The 22,022-nt window shown below is 47.0% G+C and overlaps 1 protein-coding gene across 1 annotated transcript in view; it reads right to left on the bottom strand.

Annotated features, from left to right (window-relative positions):
• LOC140518559 (dual specificity testis-specific protein kinase 1-like) overlaps nt 1–20,979 on the bottom strand; it is a 39,884-nt gene extending 18,905 nt beyond the window's left edge. Inside the window, exons 1-3 of the mRNA XM_072630842.1 lie at nt 20,922–20,979; nt 20,208–20,369; nt 7,726–7,922 (exon numbers count right to left, since the gene is read on the bottom strand). Of these exons, the coding sequence (XP_072486943.1) occupies nt 7,726–7,922; nt 20,208–20,369; nt 20,922–20,979 (417 nt within the window). The remainder of the gene's footprint in view (nt 1–7,725; nt 7,923–20,207; nt 20,370–20,921) is intronic.
• Nucleotides 20,980–22,022: the final 1,043 nt, after the last annotated feature.

Raw genomic sequence — 22,022 nt, 5'->3', positions numbered from 1 at the left:
CTTGAGAATCTGGCTCCAGCTATCTTTCCAGAATGATTATTTCCCATCACATACTGTATGTTTCAGTCTACATACTGGCCTATATACTCTTCCCCAAATTCAGCGTCACATCTCTAGCTTCACCGTCTCTGCACAGACTGTTCCACATGCCTGGAATGCCATCCTCCCTTTTTCTTCTCTCTTCTCCCTCCTCTACCTCTATCCTCTCTCTCTTACAATACCTTTCCTGGTCCCTGTACTGTTAATGCTCTCATCCTCCAATAAGATAACATCTGTGAAGTGCTTATCATGGTTCCTGGCACACAGCTGGCACTAAATAAATTCTTGTTCCCCTCCCTTTTCCCCTATTGCAATGAATTAGCTCATAAATCATCTGTGTAAATGTTATTACTCCCACCCACCCCCACCCCCAGAAGACCCTAAGCTCCTTGAGGACAGGAACTGTTTTCTGTTCAATTTTAGCTTCCCTGGCTCCTAGCAGAGATCCTTCCTCATAGTGCATGCTTTACAAATGCTCATTGAATGGAATGTTGTCAAGGAAGTGCTATGAAAAGTCTGAGGTGGTAAAGATCAGGTTTACCTGAAGGGTTCTGGGAAGGCTTCATGGAGAGAACATCTTAGGTGAACTTTGAAGAAAGGGAGTAATTTCCACAGAGTGACATGGTGATGGGTTGGGGAGGAGTAGGGAACGCTGGTCACTCCAACTGGAGCAGGGGTTTCTTAGCCTCTTTGTATCATGGACCACCCCGTTAGCAATCTGGTGAAGTCAACAGGCCCCTTCTCAGAATGGTTTTAAACAATGGAAGGAAATGCTAAATTTCAGTTAGAGATCAGTAAAAACAAAGATGTATTTTTTTTCCCCATCCAAATTCATGGAGCTCCTGAAATTTATCCATCGACTATTAGGGTAATCCATGGAGCCCAGGTTCAAAACCACTGAGTTAGAAGGTCATCTGCACAGAAGTGATAATTGGACTGATGAGCTCGGAGAAGACCTCTTGTGAGGACTGATGACCACCAAAGGCTCAGAGGCCCCAAGAGTCCCACCAACCAAGGTCCCTTTCTGGTTTTGGGGAGAGAGTGGAGGAAGACATACAGAGTGGATACTGGATTCCCAAAAGTCCATTTTGAATGCCTCTGATGTTCCAGAGACAAGTTCTTTCCTGACTCATGGTAAGTGTTTAATAAATGTTGGCTAACTGATGTACCCACTTTGTGTATGTGTGTTGACCTATATAAATATCTCTCTTTCTTGATCTCTTCCCACTGACTCCTCCCCCCCCCCCCCACTTACCCTCATTCCTTTCCTCCCCAGCCTCGACTTGCAGGTCTGAATTGTTTCATATCTGAGCCACCCAGCACCCAGCCGAGATTGATACTAGGGTCTCTCTGCTCACACCTCACTGCTATAAAGGCAAAGTTGCAGAGGGGTTGAGGAGGAGGGGAGTTTGTGTTCAGGGGCCTTTAGGCCCCTTCCTGTGGTTTTGTCAATCGTGAATATGGGGGAGGCAGGATGAGGGGGGAGTGTAGTGCTGCTGAGACATATTGGATATGAGTCACTAAAGACAAGTGAATCAAAGAAAAGGAAGATTAGGGTGTGAGGTATTAGTCCCCCACACACACATACATACATACACAGGAGGCGTCCAACAGATATGACCCATCTTCTGGGAAGGGATATTTTGTTCATATATTGACATATGACCTTGGAAAAAAGCCCCCCAATTTCTGTCCCTTTGATGGGGTTTCCACCTTCAGAAAAGAGGAGAGAGACATAGGATTCTATGCTGGGTATTGAGGAGTAGAAAGGAAACCATCCTGGAAAACTCTTTACATGTAGACAGGAGGGCACTGGACAGCTCTGAGAATAATGGACATTTCTGACAATGTGCTTGCCTCAAGGTAGTGAGTCATTGGTCTCTTTCCTAGCCCTAGATACAGGGGTTTGTCAATCTAGGGTCCAAGAATTTTTAAGAAATATTTTGATACTTGTATTTCAATATAATTGGTTTCCTTTATAATCCTATATGTTTTATTGTCTGCATTTAAAAACATTATTCTGAGAATGAATCCATAAGCTTTACCAGTCTGTACATGACATCAAAAAGGTTTAAAAATTCATTAATGGAAGCCCAGGCTACTAGAATGTTTTCTGGCCCACACCTTGTGAGCTGATCTGGGTCCAGGATTTTCCTTTCTCTGCTCTGCCCTTTTGCTGACCCTGCCCAGTATCTCCATGACAGAAACTCCCTGGTTACAGATTGTTGGGACTGGAAGCTCAATTCCGTGTGGACAGTCTCGGGCAGGTAAAAGTGGGACTTCTAAATCTTAGAGTCTTACGAGGCCCTCCATGAACAGCGGGGGTTCGAGAAGGTCAGACCGAGCTAGCTCGGCTAGCTCGGGTATTTCCGCCTCTCCCCCGGAGATACCTGATGGGTGGAGTCTCCCTGCCCTCGAGGTCGTCCCGGATTGGAGCACACCTAGTTACCTAACAGCATGGTATTGAGATGCAAACTGTGTGGCTGAAGATTAAGTAGGATTGAGGAAGCCTAAAAGCTCTCTTAGCACGTGTGGAGCCAAAGAGAAAAGTAGGGCTCCGCTTCTTTTCTTTCCTCTCTCCCCTCCCCCTCTCTCCCCGCTTGTACTTCTACTTCCAATCCCTTAAGCTTAGCCTTCTTAGGAAATCTCCCCCTCTTCGTCCTAAGAAAGAAGACCCCCTGCACTTGTAACCGAAACCCTTTAATAAAGCTCAACCCCTGTTTGACTCTGGAACGTCCTTTCTCTCATACGTGCATCCGGCGTGGCCAGCCGAAGACCTGGACAGGTAAGAAAGACTCGGGTAGCCCAATACAGGCCTCTAGGCTTGGCAACAGATGCTATAAGAAATGTGCCCACTTGAACCCCATTGCCTCCCTGGGTCTTCCCTCCAACCTGAAACCCTGAGATACAGCATAACCTGATGTCTCACCCCAGGCAGGCACGGACATTCAAGGATGGGAAGCCCGGAAAGCAGCAAGATTATCCTGTGCGTTACCATGGTTACCATACTGGCAGTAAGAACCAGCAACTCTTGGCATCTCCTGCCTTCCCTCCAGAAGAAACAAAGACACAGGAGAGGAAGATGGATGGAACTCTTCTCCCTCTTCCAGTTCCTTTGTCTCCAGGCCAGAGCAACACTCCCCTTTCCCCTTCTCTGAAGCTGGCCCTGGGCTCCTCCCTGTTCCTTTCAGGCTGAGATATCTGGTTGCATTGCTCAAGAGCCTGGTACTAACAGTGCTGCCTGTGCTGGACCAGCCCAGTGCCAGAGAGGACTGCCAATACCTGTCTCCTGGCACTGGTTTCCCTCTCCCAAACCATTATCCCTCCAGGAAACTGCTTCCCCTATGGTCAGCACTTCTGTCTTGGATCCTTCTGGGGGGGAGGGTGTCACAGCTGGGGGCTTATACTCCAGCCTTCACCTCTGATCTTCCTTTTCAGGCCCAATGCCCCCCACCTTGGTAATTCTAAATCTTCACATAGAGGACCACAGGGTAATCAAAGGGTCAAAAGACCTTAGAGGAACTGAGTTACAAAAGGTTAAGTAATTTGCCCAAGATCTTACAGCTAAGAAGTGACTGAGGTGGAATTGGAACCCATGTCTTCCTAACCCCAAGTGCAATTTTCTATTTCCTACATACCTAGGTGCACTTAGGTAGCACAGTGGATAGAGCACTGGGCTTGAGGTCAGGCGGACGAGTTTAAATCATATCTCAGATACCTACCAGCTGTGTGAGCCTGGGCAAGTCACTTAACCTTGGTATGCCTCAGTTTCTTCATCTGTAAAATGAGAATAAAAGTAATGTCCACACACACACATGCACCCCGTTGTTGTGAGGATAAAAATGAGATATTTTTACAGTTCTTTGAAAACCTTAAAACTCTATGTAAATTCTAAATTCTTCTTCTAGTATTATTATCACACACTGCTTTTAATGGCGATCAACCCCATCAATGGTGATGTCCCCTCAGCTATTTCTAGAGCTAAGCGGCCACAACTTGGTCCAGGTCAGAGGTCAGGACACAGACCAGTGCATAACCCCTTTGCAGCCCAATGCAGTGTGGCTCCCAAGAGCTGGGCCTTCCATGCAGACCCTGGATGAAAAAGGGAATGTGGGGGAATTCTGAAGAAGGCAGGGGCCAAAGAGGATCTAGGAGGCTCCAAACACCTTCCTCTCCCTTGGACATTTCCTACTAGAGAGTACCCCATTGGAAAGAAGAAGATCGCCCACCACCTCTTCTCTTCTTGGCACTCCCCTCAACCCAGATCAAAAGAACAAATGCTACCATCCAGCTCTAGAGACTGAGTCACACAAACTAAAGAAATCCCACAGAAAAATCTCCCTCCCCTACGGAAGGCAGAATAACAGAGACCCCTACTATTTATCTGAGATCTCCAAAGCCCTCAGTCCCTACCCTGAAGGGCAGAAACTCCAGGGAGATAGCGAGTAAGGTCAGGCCAGCCCCTCCCCTCCCATTCCAAGGTGGGGATAGGGCTCCTCAGGGTGCTGAGGAGGAGAATTGAAGACTCAGGCTCTGGGGCTCAGGGCTGACTGAATGATTTCATTTTTTATTCAGACTCCCTTTCAGGATGGAAATATTGGCGGGGGGGGGGGGGGGGGGGGGGGGGGAGGGGGGGAGTAGGCGGGGCGGCTCCCCTGATAAAAGCTAAGTAAGAGCTACAACTGTTACCATAGTGATGTACAGTTGAGAGTGTTGGATGAGGGGCTTTGTATGGAGCTGGGAGCTGCAGAAAAGCTGAATTGGTTGGGAAAGAAGGAGGGGCTCAGGGCCCAGAGATTATCCTCTTGGGTGGGGCCTTCTGGTGTCATTCTCACCAGGGCCCCTTGGATCTACCACTTGCCGGGATTGGGGTGGAGAAGGCTGTTTCCTCCCCGGTCTCACCTGAGCTCTCAGGGTGTCTATGGGGGAGGGAACCATCCTTATTCAAGAAGTATCTGCCTATTCTGCCCTGGATGTGGGGTCAGAGGATCCTGGGTACAAATCGCAGCCTACTACCTGTTCTACAGCGATGGTAGTAAACAACAACTAGTATTTATGTAGTGTTTTAAGGCTTGGAAAGCTCTTTGCAAATGGTACCTCATTTGGCCCTCACAGAAACACTTTGAGGTGTAATCATGCCCATTTTACAGATGAGTAAACTGAGGCTGAGAAAGGTTAAGTGACTTCCCAGGGTTGCACTAGTAAGTATCTGATGCTGACTCCAAGCCCAGAACTCTAACCATTGGACCACCTAGCTGTCTCCAAATCAGCTAACTTTATTGAGTCTCAATTTCTTCAACTATAAAATTGAGGCCCTCTAAGGTCTCTTCCAGTCCTAGATCTATGATCCTATGACCTCCCATGGACCATGGAATCCCTATGCTTCCAAATACCTTCTCTGACCAATGTCCACACTGCAAATTCTAGGAATATCTAGGCTTTTTAGCTTTTAATCCCAGCTGTGAACCTTAAAGTCATTTCTCTGTGGATTCAGGAGAGTCAGACGTAAGGGGAAGTGATTGTTTGGCTTTTGGTTATCATTTGCTCCACTCCCCCTTAGCCCAGGAATCAAGAGCTCATTAAAGAATAATGCTCACATCTCTGGCAGAGTATGAGTTGCCTCAGCATCAGCTCCTCAGCTGGAGTATCCCCTCCCATAGACTGAAAGATGGGGTACAATCCACACACAGTTTAGCTGAGCCTAGGAGATGGGAGCAGATATGTTCATGCCCCAAGCCTCACCCTAAGAAACAAGTGTCAAGTCCAGATTAAATTAAGCCCCCAGGTTCTTCCTCCAGTATGATAAGATGCTGAGAGCAGGGGTCATCAGAGCTGACCTCTCACTGCCCACTACAGCCACTCTTTTCTCTGGATCAGGGGCTCTTAATTTGATGTTCCCCTCTCCACCTCAGGGGTTTGCAGATGGATTTTAAGTGGTCCAAGAACTTGAGTAGGAGAAAATTGCATCTTTATTTACATTCAGCTCTCACTGAAATTTAGCATTTCCTTCCAATTATAAGTAAAAAAAAAAACAACCCAACACATTATTCTGAGGCAGGGCACATAGGCCTAACTGCCAACACACCCAAAAAGGTTAAGATCCCCTGTGGTAGAGGAATCAGCCAATCAGAGTGATTGAGAAGTCCTTGGAGGGGGCAGGGCTATGACCTGGTCAAGCGATGTAGAGATCCTGGATGCTGTCCAGAAAAGGGAATGGAAGAAGAGAACAGGTATTTATTTAGTACCTTCTGAGTGAAAGGCACTGTGCAAAGCACCTTACAGATATGATCCCTATTTTACAGTTGAGGAAATTGAGGCAGACAGAGGTTAACTGATTTGCCCACGGACACATAGCTAGTAGGCTAGATCTATTCTAGGATAGATTTGAACTCAAGTCTTCCTTATATAAGGCCCAGTACTCTAACCATGGTACCACCTAGTTTTCTCTAGGGCCAGGGGAAGATAGGAGACCTCAAAACTGTGTGTAGGGTGCTAAACCAAGATATTCAATTTGATAGCAAACAATTGTTAAGCTTGTCCTACAAGCAAGGTCCCATGTTAGGTGCCAAAACTGCAACGAGACATCAAAGGTCCTGTTCTCAAAGAGATCCAGCCTAACAAGAGAAGTTGTGATATAAGTTAGAGAAAGTGCTTTGAAAAATGTGAAGATGGAGAGATCACTTTTACCAGTTGCTGACGGAGGTGAGGGAGGTGAGTCTGGGAAGGATTCACCCAGGAGGCATGTGAGAGAAACCTTGAAGGGAAGGACTTTGATGGATGGAAGGGGCTGCTTTCTAAGGATCACAAAGATGAGAAGTAACTGAATAAGAATGATGGAATGTGGAAAATGTAAATGGTGGTTTGAATCTCCGCTCTCCAACTCATCCCAATGTGACCTTGTCACTAAATCTCTCTGGGACCCAGTTTCCCTTATCTTTAAAATTGAGAGGATTGGATGAGATGACCTCCAAAGATCCTTCCTACTCTAAAGCTGTGCTCCTATGGTTTTATGTAAGAGTTCGGGCAGGTAGGCTGAGACCATGTTGTGGGATGGCCTTATATGCCAGGATTTGGGGTTTATACCTCATTTAATCTCCAGCGGGGAGTCACTGAAGATTTCTGAGCAGAGGAGGAAGAAGATAAAAGTGTTGCATTAGGAAAATTATTTGGATAGCAGTGCAAAGAATAGACTGGAAAACGTATAGGCCAAAGGCAGGAAGACCACTTAGGAGGTTGTTATAACAGTCTGAGTAAGAAGAGAAAGGACCTAAACTGTAGCATTTGCAGGAGCAAGGAAGACAAGGGGATATGTGATAATATTTTAAAGGCAGAAATGATAGGATATGGCTGTGTGGCAAGAGAAGAGTCAACAGTTATGAGCCTGGAAGACTGGGAGGAGGTGACATGAACAGGTAGAAAGGTTAGTGGAAGGGCACTTTTAGGGGGAAAATCAGATTTCTGGAGGGCAGTCCCAACTGCATGACTCAGGTCAGGAGTAGGGAGGAATTGGTACCACATGATATACGTCTTCTCTGGACACAAAAGAACAGGAAAACACCACCATACCTCAGTTACCAAAACTAGAGATGCTATTGATATACTGGAGTCATTTAAGGTGCCCTAGTGCCTTTTCCTTCCACCTCTATCCTCAACACATACAATACAGATCTTTCCCTGGCATCTTACCTTGTAGACCTGAGAGAAGAAGCCACTCCCAATAAGTTCGGCATCAAAGTTCTCCCAGAATTCCAGCCTCCGGACAGCCGTGCGCAGTCTCTGCCAGCGATCAACCTGGAGATAGGTGTCTGAAAACTCCCCATCATAGGATCCTGGGCTGGATGGTTCAGGGGGCATCGTGCCTGTCTCACACATGGTGGGGACTGCTAGAGGATAATAAAGCAGACAACTTAGGAGCTAAGGACAGATCAGTGTGTGTGTGTGTGTGTGTGTGTGTGTGTGTGTGTGTTGGGGGGAGGGATCTGAGGGTCAAATGTCCCCCAAATGGCACTACCAATATAACTGGGACCCAGCCAGACTCTGATCCCTAGCCCAGCCCCAGCTCCATGGGCAAAGACACTCTCATAAGCACTAATTATGTGACCTTAGGCAAATCAAGGGATCATAGAGAAACAGCTGGAAGGGACCTCAGAGACTATCCCCTTCATGAACAAACCTTAGGGAGGTTACATGATTCCACTAGGAGGAATCAGATGTTAGAAATGAACCCAGGTCCTCTGGCTCTAGAGCCAGTTGTACCATGAATATTAACTCTCTAAGCCTCAGTTGCCCCATCTGTAAATTGGGACAATTCTTTTACTCCCTGACTCAGAGGAAAGCATTTCTAAACCTTCAGTTGATAGAAATGTGAGTTGCTGGTGTTGTTACTGCTACCGCACAAGTCCCCTTTGCTCTCAGACCTGTAATCTGTAAATCAGGAACAATAACGTTCATACTATTTCTCAGTCTTGTAAACCTTGAAGCTTAAACCCAAATAGAAGTGATTATCATCGCTGACTTTTCTTTGTCCAGTAGCCAGATTCCTAGAGAGATTTCTGAGTTCGGCGTCTGGATTATTTTTAGTAGCACTTGTACCCTGGCACCCTGGGTCACTGCCCCTTTCAGACACTGAGCCCCTGTTGGCACACAAATGATCCTCTCCACCCACCCAGATGGGTGCCAATGCTTCTATCCCCCCCCCCCCCCACTCTAACGTGAGTCTCTGGTGCTGGTGGCAGATGGTAGGACCTACTGGACTTGCGCGGGCCCTGGCCTTGGTCCTTCCCTTTCAGGTGGCGCAGGAGGCTGGAGGCTGGACCCATTCCAGTTGTTCAGGGCACTGTTTCTGGAAGCCACAGCTCCCAGGAGAGCAAAGTAATTGCTTCAGCATATGCTTTTGACAGCTCCAGGGGAAGCAGGGGAAGCTGGCCTCCTGTTCAGCTGGAGTAGGAGCAACACCAGCACACTGGGGGAAACAGACACCACTCTGCTTCTACTCCAGAGGATCTCAAAGCACTTTCTACCTAGCTCCACTGGGGCAATATCAGTGCTGCTCTAGCTGGGTTGCTGAGGAGACAAAGGCGCAATGAGGGGCCCAAGGGCCCTGAGGCTATCCAAAGCAACACCGCCCAGAGTTCTACTCCTTCCTGTCAGTATGTCTCCCCTGGCTTCCATTTCATCATAATCATCTCTTCTCTGAACCCCAGTAATAGTGGCACGAGCTTGACTGTTCACAAAGCGGTTGCCTCTCTTTTTACAAATGGCTACGTCTCCCCACTGGAGAACCCCTTCAAGACCTGCTCAGCCTAAGACTGCCCTGGGGATTTGTCAGAAGGAATTTCCATCGGACTCCCCAAGCTGGAAGGGACTTCAGTGCTCAGCCAGTCCACCTCTCCATTCAATGCATGAATCCCTTCTACAATAGCCCTTTGCTTGAACAGTTCCAGGGACAGGGAGCTTACTCCTTCATAAAACAGCCAGTTCAAATGCTAGCCATCTCTAGCATTTGGAAATATCTTCAAATCAACTCCCAAAGTATCTCCCTTCTGTGGTCCCTAGTTCTGCCCTCTGGGATCAAGCAGAACAATTCTAACTCATCTTCCCTGGAACAGGCCTTGAAATATTTAATGAGACTTGTCATGTCTGCCTTCAGCCGTCTTTTCTCCAAGCTAAACACCCCCAGTTTCTTTCATATGACAAAGTTTTAAGACTCTTCACCATCTAGGAGGGAGGAGGGAGTAAAGGGAAAGGCTTTTTCAGCTCTCTTCTCCCCAACCCCAGTTTGCTACTCCCTTCTATTCCCACGCTGGCAAGGGGCTGCCAACCAGCCAGACTGTGTTCTTCAATAGCTCTCTGTGTGGCTGCCGGGATTCCTGGAGGAGGACAGGATTCTTGCTCTTCAGCCCTCCCTCAATGAGCTGTTTGTCCTCTGCCAGAGGCGGCCCCTTCATCTGACTTATGGTCCCTCGAATACCCCAAGGGTGATTGAAAGCAGCCCAAAGCTCCATCCGGGAGGGGAGATAGAGGGGTGGGGAGGCAGACTGTCTGAAGACAGACTTGGGGGCACAAGGCAAAGAGCAGAAAAAGAAAAGTCCTCATCAGCAATGAAGGCTGTCAGAGCCTGAGATCATGGGTCAGGATGGGTCAGAGCAGCATCTCCTCTGGGGATCCGTAAGGACAAATCAACTGTCAGTATGTCTTTTGGGGGGGGGGGGTTAAACATATCCCTTACAGGGCCTCAGTGGTCTCTCCAGGTACCTGGTATGTCTTAAGAACCTAATATCTTAGCAAGGGCTGGAATATGGGGTCAGGACGCTCAGAATCACACCATCTGAGGTGAACGAGATCCTAGAAGCCATCTAAGACAACACAGGCCAGGGTAAGACTCCTCACTCCAATATACCCAAGTGATTGCTTCACTTTTGGTGGAAGACCTTCAGTGAAGAGGAACCAGGGGTGTGCTAGAGCCAACTCAGACCACAGAGAAAAGATGATTGTTAAATTTTCAGTGTGAGCTTTCACAGCTCGGAAATCTGCAAAAAGCTACAAATCAGGGGTTGATTTATTGTTTTGTTGATTGTCTAGACTGAAGCAAATGACAGAGAAAATGTTAATAATGCAGATTATTTCCTGAGTATTTTCCCTCTCCACCCCCACCCTCCTGCAGTTTGATAAACAATTGCCAGCACGTCCCTAGGAAGAACGAATTACCTCTTAGTACAAATCATTCCATTCTTGGATAGCTCTGATTCTTAAGATGCTTTTCCTTACATTCAAGCCTAAATCTGCCTCTTTGCAACTTCTACCCACTGTGCCAAGATTTGACCTCTAGGTCAAGCAAAAGCAGTCTAATCCCATGTCCATGTGGCAGGCCTCCCACCATCACCTTTAAACCCTAAGTCTTTTTTTTTCTCCAGGTTAAACATCCCCAGATCCTACAATCAATTAAATCCTATCTCACCTCCTCTGGATGCTCTTCAGCTGACCAATATCCTTCCCAATTTGTGGTGCCCAAAACTGAATACCACATTTTGGTTGTGGTCTGACTGAGGCAGGGTACAGTAGTACTAATACCTTGGTCTGGCCACTATGATTCTATTTGATCTAAGGTTACATTAGCCATCTTGGTTGGCCTCTGATATTATTGATACATAGTGAGTTTCCAGTGCACTATGATCTTCAGATCTTTCTCAGACAAATTTCTGGCTAGCCATCCCTCTCCTAACTTGTATTTGTGAAGTTGTTGTGGTTTTTTGTTTGTTTTTGTAACTAAACTAAAAGAAATTTATTTCTTTTAAATCTCCTTTTATTAGATTTGGTCCAACAACTTAGACAAACAAGGATGTCAAGAGTGAAAGAGCAAGTAAGATGGAAGAGGAGGAAGAACTCTAATGGTTATTTCCTAAGACTGAAAGGGACAAGCAAAGCTCCCAAGCCAACATCTGGACAGCACCAAGTGCAGAGACGCCCACTGACCAGGAAGACAGAAATCAGGCCAACCAGTTTGAACTAGGTCCTGATATAGGTGTAAATCAATCAATCAACAAGTTAAGGGCCTAACACTGGCCAGGCATTCTGTCAGGTGCTGGAAACATAGGCAAAAAAAAACTGTCTTGGTCCACAAGGACTTGCATACTATTGGAAGTAGCAAAAGGTGCAAAAATCAGGCTATATGAAGTAAATAGAAGGATTTGGGGATGGGGGGAACCACTATTAGATAGGGTGGATCAAGAAAGGCTTCATGACAGAGAAGCCACTTGAGCCAAACTCTAAAGGAAGCTAAGGATTCTAAGAGGTAGAGTTGAGGAGGGAGGGCATTTTAGGCATGGGCTCATCCTAAGCAAAGTCACTGAGGTGAGAGATGTGGTGGAATGTAAGAGGAGTAGCAAGAAGGGCAGTTTGGTAGGACTACAGAGTGCCTGAAGAGGAGTAATGATAAACCTGGAAAGGGAGACTTGGATTGTGAAAGGCTTTACATGCCACACAAAGGATTGTCTGCTTGATTCTAGTACCCTGGTGCTTATGTGGTCAAACCTATTCTTTACGAAAGTCACTTTGGCTGCTCTGTGGACCATGGACTAGAGAGGGGAGAGGCTTGAGGCAAGGCCACCAAGTAGGATGTGATCATGTTACCTTCCTTCTGAGATCTCTACCATGCTTTACTGAATCCTCATTAACAACACCTGAATTAATTCTTTAATGCAAAACCCAACCCCCTGCTCTGAGATTTCAGGATCCTAGCCTTTTTTCCTAAATAAGGGAAAAGGGAGGGGTCACCAAAAATGGGGCCCCCATCCCACCATACCACTCAACCTAGACTCTGGTTCCCCTTGATACTGGCAGTACATTTCCCCATGGTTGTGAGCATCACTGGCCTCCTGGGCCTCTGGAAGGACACCTCTCCTTGTAGCAATTCCTGCCCACCCTCACTGATGCTCACCCACAGGCTTCCCCAGCTTTGTGGGCTCCTGAAGGAGCATGTGAGGGAGGGAAGAAGGGGGCCCTCTTCCTCAAATATCCCCCCAGAATCCTCCCAGACCTTAGAATATCTCAAGGACAAGGAAAAAGGAGGAGGGCAACACTTCCCCTCCACAAACAGACCGCTTTGAAGCAGGAATGGAAGTTCCCCAAACAGACATTTCCTGCTAATTAATCTTGGCTTTGGAAGAAGCCCTGACCCTGCTTAGCTTGGAAGTTGAGGTATAGGCATGGGTGGGGTGAGAAATGATTAGAAGAGAAGGAAGGAAAGAGGGGCAATGAAAATTCCATTGAGGACAAACTGTGTTTGAATCACCCACACTGCCTCTTAGCTGGCCATAACACCAGAGGTCATGTCACTTTTTGGGACCCCAGTCTGCAAATAAGGGAGTTGGAATAGATGACCTCTTAGGTTACTTTTAGCTGGAAAACTCTAAAACACCTTCATTTCTGCCCCAGAGAGCCCTGGCTATAAAACAGTTTCCTTTTGAGTTTTGACAGGAACACACGTACACTCCCCCTGACCACGACCAGCTCCAGTGGACCAGCCTTTGCTCTGGGCTCTGAGGTTCCTGGGGAAGTGATACCATCTGACCTCAGAGAATGCCCAGCCACCCTGCTGAAAGGGAATGTGCCTCCAGGCTACTAACCCGCACGGCCAGACTTCCGGGGCCTGACTTCAGTAATCTGGGGGCCAAGATTTTGAATCCCACCCAGATTCCACAATAGACACAAACACACTGTCGTCTTGTTTCTCCCCACTCTCAAACACCATCTTTAAAAATCAGTGAAGAGGAGACAGTCACACAATTCTGCCAGGCACAGTGTGGGTGTGGTATGTCCAGACTTCTCCAAGGAGTCACAGTGCCCACTGGCAAGCTGGTTCCAAGCACCCTCACCATTCCAGGCCTCTCACCACCCCTGAAATCCCAGACCTGAATTTAATAGGGAAAAAAACCTTTCTGGCAGCTTCATTGCACAGCACAGACAGAAATTTCTCACCCCACTTCCCCAAGGCAAAAAGCCAGCCTTCCTCTCTGCTCTACTACAGGAAATGGTTTGAGTTAACCTTTCTCCCCCACCTCCCTGCCTCCCTCGAGCCTGGCTTTCCTTGATAGCACAGGTAAAATCTGGGTACTCTTGTACCATGACATAGGTTGATCCCCCCCACTCTGCCAGCATGTGGGAGAAAAGCAAGGATATCCCTTCCTTCTCTCTTCCACTTGGACAATGCCAGTTCAAGCCTGGCTTTTCTATCCTCCTAATGGTGCATCACTAGAAAAAGGAAGACCTTTATCTCCAGGTCTAAAGTGAGTCATCCAAAGCATACCCAAAATGTGATTCTCCACCACCCTACCCCCCATTGTCTAGGGATCAGGCAGCCTCTATCTGGGGAGGTAATTACCAGGCAGAAAGGACCCAGCTCTCTGCCTTCTGCTCTTCTAGAAGACTTAGTCACTCCTGAATAACGGTTATGGGGAGGGGATGGACCCAAGCACTATAACTCACTTAAAGGCCTTCAGTAACACAGCTACAGACAGATGGACCAAGAGAATTCTAGCCTGAAGCACCCCACCTTGCTTGAGCCAGTCCCATGCCTCTACTTCGTAACTGTAACCAATGTGTCTAGACTCTTGAGGATCCAGCCTGAGACAGCCTGGGATCATTTCTTACAATGAAGAGAAAATTCAAGGGATCCCTGGCCCTCTGAGGATGGGGCCTTCTTTGGGGATCCTGAGAGTCTGTCTGACAAGGAGATCCAGAAGAACCTTAAAAGAAAGAGGCAGGCATTGAAGACCACATTCTGGAAGGTCCACTCACCCACTAAGCTCAACAATGACCTCTCAGACGCAAAGACAAAGGTGGGCAGCCCCCCAGGCTGGCAAAGTATTCCCATTTCCCAAGAGCTGGGCTTGGACTCCACTGCTGCTGCTGCTGTTGCTGCTACGCGTGTGTATGAGAGTCTGTGTATAGTGATTTGCTCCAGTGTATGAAGGTTGTGTGCGCATACACGTGGGTGTGTACTGAGGACTGAGTATATGTTTTTATGGATATAAATGCACATAGCTGGGTATGGTACGCGAAAGGATTATAAGGATATGTGTGCTTGTGTTTGAGAGTACATGCATGAAGTGTGTACCTATGTTTAAATGTGTGCTGGTGAGTGTGTATATAAGTACATATAGGTATTTGTGCATGTGTGTGCCTATGCGTGCCCACCTGTGGCTTCTGTTTACAGATGTGCCTGTCAGATGCTGCCTCCACACACACAACTCCAGCTCATGACTGCTCAGAAGCTGGCATGCACTAGTTTCTATGGCACCAATTTTCAAGAGTTCTACCTCAGTGAAACGTCTGGTTTTTCATGTACCTTGGAGGAGTGGGGGAGGGGGGGGTGGGCAGTGGAGGAAAGAGACAAAATCAAAGACTGAGGCCAACAAAGAGAACTGCACAAGGAAGTTCTTCCATCTCCCTGTCTCCACTGAATAAAGAACTAGCTTCAGATTACAGCAGAAGAATTAAAGTTACAGATTATTGGCTGCAAAAGTTACCAAGGTGGTGAATAGGCAGGGGCTTTCACCTCCTAGAGGCCCTGAATGAGAACTGGAAAGCCTGGCATCTGTCTATCTGCGATGGTGCAGGTGAAAGGAGATAAGAAATGATGTGTGAAGGCCATCTTCAGGTCAAGGTCTCTGGCTTTGTCCCATATCTTCAGGCAGCATTCCAGGAAAAGGCCTGTCCTTTAGAGTCATGAAATCCAACCAGAGCTATCTCTACATACAACCAAGACAGACAGTTGCCCCCTTCCCACCTAGAGGAAGACTAGAGGGTATCATAATTCTACCTGACATGATGCCTTCCTCTCTTACCTGGACTAAAATTCCCATCATTTGAGTCACTAACAGGTCACTATAGCGACAAGGATTCTGGCTCTAGGAGACCATGGCAAAGAACTTACATTTTGCCTGGAAGCAGTCCTCTTTTATTAGTACAAATACTTATCTCTCGCCAGCAAAGATGTCTATCAGATTTGTGAAGTGATCGCCCCAGGCCCTATAGGATGAGATACAAGATCACAAGGTTGGAGCTAGAAGGAATCTTCAAACTCATTTGGTACAATGCCTTCATGGTTTAGATGGGGAAACTGAGGACCTAGAAGGGAAGTGATTTATCCAAGGTCCCACCAATAAAGGCAGGTTTCCGGGCTCACTGGAAAGAGTATGGAACTGGGTTTTAGTCTCAGCTCTGCCACTAACTAGTTGTATGACTTTGGCCAACCCCCCCCACCTCTCAGCCTATTTGTTCATTTGTAAGACAAGAGACTTGGACTAAATAATGTCCAAGATTCCTCATATTCACTCAGAAGAAATGGGAGATAGGACGGGGACTGATTCTAAGAGGAATTTTGAAGGTACATGAGATAGAAATGATAGATAAAGATAAGTCGAGAGGAACAAGGGAAGAAACGAGGGGTGGGGCAGGAAGTTACTGTTCCCCGAAGATAAATTCCGCCCATCTTACTATGAAGAGCTCCCAGGCTCCAGATTCAAAAATAACAAGCAACAATTACATGCCATTCATTTTAATGTACTAATAAAGACACTCCCTTTTATAACCACTCGAGACCACAATCCCTCCTCTCTATGATAGCCCTGACCAGGCTAGAAAAACACAAGGGTGAGCTTCACAGGGAACATAGCTAATTCCAGACTCAGGTACCAGACCCCTGGGGCTTCCCCAGAATATCACACACATACACACTCAAAAACCTCAAAGTCCTCTTTTCTGTATATCTCTTTTCAGAGATGTCTTTGCTACCCGAGTCGCATCTCCTTCCAGATGATCTGAAGTCAGCCCGGGCAGCCAACCAGTAATGCCACACCCAACTGATAATGACATACTTGATAAATAAGTGTTGGCAGAGAACCCCAAGGAACATGTGTTAGAAAACGTGACAATGACCAGGCAGCCAGCCTCCTGGGGCCATTCAAGTACCTCAAAAGGGAAAGAAAATCAACACTAAGTATTAAACCACAACAGGGAAGCCAGGCTAGGATACAACCTTTCCAGAGTTTCCCTGGGAAAACAGGTCCTGTCTATTTTACAGAGCATATGATTCCCAGTGAAGTTAATTTCTATAAAGTGAATAGTTTCCTCACTGATTTCTATTATAAAATCGGAGCTGTGTTCCTCAAGAGACCTAATCATACTCTCTGGTGGATCGTATTTAGCCTCATGGTACACTGAGCCTGAGCCATGATGTTATCTATGCCCATCCAGAAACCCAGTCCTTTTATTTTTCCAACACCTACAACAGATCCTTAATAACTTTTGTTGAATTAAACTGAATTGCTTCATAGCACTTTCCCAATAGGGACACTCTAGACCACTGCCACCTTCTTGGATTACGGGAATTTCTCCAGTTCATGGAGGCTGTCCTCATTCCATGGCTATAGTCCCTAGAACATGATTACTCCCCCTTTCCTCCTGTTTAAGCATTTATACTCTGGGTATTTGTAGTAGTTGTTGTTTAGTCATGTCCAACTCTTCCTGACTTCATTTGGGGTTTTCTTAGCAAAGATACTGGAGTGGTTTGCCATTTTCTTCTCCAGCTCTTTTGACAGATGAAGAAACAGAGGCAAACAAGATTAAGCGACTTGCCCAGGATCACACAGCTACTAATTGTCTGAGGCCAGATTTGAACTCTCAAAGATAAGTCTTCCTGATTCCAAGCCCAGCACTCTATCCACTGTACAACCTAATGGTTAAAATGTTGGGCTAGGAAACTATTTCACCAATCAAAGTTGCTTCCTTGAAGCTTAAAAATTCCATAAATTTGTGGTTTAACATTCTACAAAATGAGTTGGTCCTGCTGCCAAAGCTGTAAATTCAAAGTCAATCTGGATTACTTGTTTACTCACTAGGGATGAGGTAACTAACCTTTTTGAGTTAAAAGCTAGGGGTCCCCCACCCCTTCCTGATGAGGAAATATTGTTCGCCCAAGTTTTAAGATCACTTACAGTCAGGAAGGGGTTGAAAAAAATCCCATAGAGCTCTGGAAAAGTAGGTAGAGTGGGAACAGCCAACTTGGAGAGCAACCAGTAAGACTTTAAGATCATCTGGTTGGTCATATTGCCAACCTACCAACTCCTCAACAGTGGGAAAAACAGATGGGTCATTCTCATTACATCTCATGACAGTTTAAGAAATAAAGCAAACAAGTATTTCTTTACTTTTTCAGTCAACAAATACTTATTAAAAGCCTACTGTATATAGGGAACTCCCCTTGAGAAACTAGTGCAGAGATAGAGAGAACCCCTTATGGCACCCTCCCCAAAGTGATTCAGAAAAAGACTGCACCAGATGTCTTAGGCTGGTGCTGAACCAGTGGACTACAAATCATTGGCCTTCGTTACAGTACCAGTGCCCAAATCCAAATTCAAAAGAATGGACGGAAAAGAAAAAAAAAGGAAACTGGTCTTCCAAAGATTGGGGGTAGGGGGGTGGGGAAGGGGAAAAGGCACCTGTCGGAGACTAAAAAGGGAAGAACCAAAGGGCCATCTGGCCCAATCCATTAAGCCATACACATGTATTCAGCCAATTCCTCCAGTAAGCCAGTCAACAAAGAAAATTAATTGACCTCTGAGAAGAGAAGTATATCACTAAAGTAAGAACTGTCCCATCCTTTTTGGTCAGAGATCAGATTTGAATTCTCAATGATGTCATCTTATCAAAGATAAGATGAGTTCAAATCTGACCTCCGACTAAAGTAATGACAGGACAGAGATGATGACGATGATGATGATGATGACGGTAATAACAATAATACCTGTCATTTGGTGCTTATTTAAGATTTACAAAGTGTTTTACAAATATCATCTCACTTGATTCCTGAAGCAATCCTGTGAAGTAAGTGCTATTATTATCCCCACTTTACAGATGAGGAAAACTGAGGCTGAGAGATTAAGTGACTTTCCTAGGGTCAGCTAATAAGTGTCCAAAGCACGATTTGAATTCAGGATCTTCCTGACTCCTGTCTAACACCATTAACTGCACCCCCTAGCTACCCTAGGGATGTCTTCAGTTCTTTCATTAGTAGCAGGAGTTTTCTCTTCCAGGGGTTCTCCAACCCCTAGAATGAAGCCTTTACCACTGAGGACCCCTTTTCTCATTCAGTTTCCCAAATTCTCCCTCAAGGGGCAGGGCAGGCAGAATTTTCCCCCTTTACCTTTAGTGTAGTTCAGGTAGGAGCTCTAGACTAGGTCTGGGAGTCAGCTATGTGAGCTCCAACATTTACTGGTCATGTGACCTCTTGGCAATGCATTAATTTCTCAGTCTCATTTTCTTCATCTGTAAAATGGGGATAAGACTCACACTACCTCGTAAAGCTGATAATGGATATCGAATTCTTTGCTAACTGTTCAATACTGTTCTTTAGAGAGTCCCATTCTACCACTGAAGAGAAATGTTTCTAGAATCCTAATGCATGGCATTCCCTGGAGCATGGCAAAAGAAATGTCTGTGTGAGGTTCTTTCATTCCATATAGTTGTAGAATCATCCTAGGATTGGGAGAGGGGGGGCGCAGCTGGAATGGAAAGTGGTTCCCATTCACTAGTGAGATGTGCTATGTGTATCTGACCCCCAGAGCCTGGCCACTCTTGAATTTTTCTGAAGAAGCATAAAAACCAGCCAGTGTACCCCAACAAAAACTGGCAGTATTAATTAACATTTTGGTTTCCTAAGGCACGACTATATAGAGGCACTACATGCAAGAATGAGAATGTATCTATTATCCATGTGTATTGACACAGGTTCTAAATGCCAGATTTCACACCCTTTCCCCCTTCCCCCCCATAAGCAGACATATAAATTGCAAATGGGGAAGAGAAACGTAACCAGTCCTGTCCTTGGCTCCAGATGAACCCCAGAGCCCAAAGCATCTTCTGAGAGGCTGAAACCGAGTGGAGGGCTGAGGGGAAACCCACCAGAGATTATTTGGGGCTATTCTGAATCTTCTCCCTGAAACAGGACTATAGGTGGTCAGGGGTTTGCTTAGGTTTCTCCCTTTCTGTAGTTCAAACTCAGACGGGGTGCTTCGGTAGGAGAGAGCAGAAGCTGAGACCAGGAGACAAAGGTCTGAAACAAACACTTTTTTCTCTTTTCATGGGGAGACTGTTTTGATGGCGGTTCTCTACTGTAGCGACTCTCCTTTACTGAAGTGCCCTGGCAGACTGAGGTGGGAGTTGGCTGGTGCACTAGAAGGGGCACTGTCTCTGGTGTTAGAGGACCTTGGTTCAAATCCTGCCTTTGGTGCTTTCTACTTGTGTGACCTTAACTTTCCTGGAAGTAACTTAACCTCCCCGAGCCTCGGTTTCCTCACTTGTAAAGTGGGGGGAGGGGGGAGGGGGGTTGGACTATATGGCCTTTGAGGTCCTCTCCAACTCTAGAGCAATGATCGTTCAACAAGAATCCCTTAGAGTCAGCTCGTGGCTGGTACTGGGCGGGCCAAGGGAAAATCCCGGAGCACTTCTAACTCCCCGTCGGCAGAGTTCAGTCCCCCACACCAGCTCCAGCCGGGCCCCTAGGCAGGGCTAGCCTCCCTTCTCCCCCGCTCACCCGCGGGGTTGACAAGCGCCCTGGGTCTGGTGGAGTGAGCCCTGCCAATCCCCCGGGGGCTCGGCGCTGCCCTCACCTGCTCTCAGCGCAGTTCCAAGCTCTGGCTTCTGTCTCCGAGTCCGCTGCCTCCCCGTGCCACTGCCCGATCCGCGCACAGCGCTCCTCGCTCTGGGCCAGGCGGTGCCAGGAGCGCTGTGTGCCCGCCGCCCACAGGCAAGACTGGGAGGCGGGGAGCGTCAGGGTTCCTCCCAGCGTCGGCCCAGGGCCCGCCCTGCCCTCAAGAAGTTCCTCCAGGGGAGGAGAAAAACCCCCAGTTCTAGTTTAGGGGAGACAAGCGGCCCCAGGTGTGAGGAGAAAAGGAACCTGGGGACGGTAGTGGCCCGAGGGAGGATGCAGAAAGCGCATAGAGATGAAACAGGTGAAGGGAGCAGGGGGTGCTTGGGGGAGGAGGAGGCCACGGGGAGGGGGCAGGAATCTATAAGCCAAGTTTTGGCCGTGGTTTTCTTGATGTGCTCCGGAAGAAGGGAATTTCAGGGAAGGAAACCTGGCTCTTTCTCTGTACACCAGGAGAGGAGGGTCTAAAACTGGGTGAGTAACCCTTCTCTGGGGCCCAAGCCGGCCAGAGTTGAAATGAAGTCTGCCTGCACATTTGCAATTTACAGCCTATATGACCACTAACAAGGGATTTCCCTCCCTAGGCCTCAGTTTCCTTAATTGTAAAATAAAGGAGTAAGACTAGATGAGCTCTAAGGTCCTTACCAGCTCTGAATCCTGTGACCCAGTGACTCACCGAACCGTTTCTGTGTGCCTGGGGTGGAGAAAGGCAGGGGGTATCTTCCTCTCAACATCTAAGGAACAAATTGATTCCTTCTGTTTACCCTCACACCTTCTCTTCTCCATCAGCTCCCAGAGATAGATGTAATAGGAAATGATTACACTAGGGAGAGAACCACACTGAAGCTTGGGGGGGAGGGGAGGAAGGTGGGGAGCTTTCTTCTCTCCCTTCATCTGAACCTGTGTACTCAGTATTCAGAACCAAGGGCCCCTCAGTGGAGTAGCTGGCTGTGATGTGAAGGATGTTTTCCCATTCACTAATACTCTGCTATACTTGCCATACCATAGGCAGTTAAAGAGGCTCACAATATGATTGGTCCCTAGCCCTTGGAGCTGGCCCAGTGTCAACTGGGCCTGCCTTGGGTCTACACCCTCCTAGGGTGTCACCCTAGGGAATCTGTACCCAAGGTGGGAGTGAGAGTGGTGACTGCAGAGTCTTGCTTACAACTTCTGTCTGGATCAGATACCAGGAATGATGGAATGACAGATTGAAAGCTGGAAGGGACCTAGGCTTAGAGAGGTAAGTGACGCCCTGTCATATACATAGCACATAGGGCAAAGTCTCAGGCTCTCAGACTTCAAATACATTGAATTTACCACTACATTGTATTGTCTTCTTGTGGGGTGAGAAGAAAGTGGGGGAGAGAATTGGTTAGGAAGAGAAAGGAAGAAATGAGGGAAGGAAGGAAGGAGGGAGAGAGAAAGAAAGAAAGGAAAGAAGTAAGAAAAGTGAGATAGAGGAAGGAAGGAAAGGAGGAAGGAAGGAAGGAAAGAAGGAAGAAAGGAAGGGAGAAAGGAAAGAGAAAACCATACTTTGTTTCCTACCTCAAGCCTGATATGCACAGCATCAACCTTAGTATTATAATGTATTTGTACAGCCTCTTTTGGCCTTTGCCTCCACATCTGCCCTTCCATTGGCCCTGTCTGTTGCTCTCCGCTAAAGGAATTCTACCCCATGCCCCACTTTAAGAATACAGCCCAGTTCAAAGCATGGGCAGGGAGGCCCTGACTGTTCTAGAGAAAATCAGTGTACCAGTCAGTGGTCAGAAAAGAAACT

The sequence above is a fragment of the Notamacropus eugenii genome, chromosome 1 (genome assembly GCF_028372415.1).
Source record: "Notamacropus eugenii isolate mMacEug1 chromosome 1, mMacEug1.pri_v2, whole genome shotgun sequence".
Taxonomy (NCBI): Eukaryota; Metazoa; Chordata; class Mammalia; order Diprotodontia; family Macropodidae; genus Notamacropus; species Notamacropus eugenii.
The sequence above is the reverse complement of the archived record's forward strand: the minus strand, read 5'-3'. Positions and strand labels throughout refer to the sequence as shown.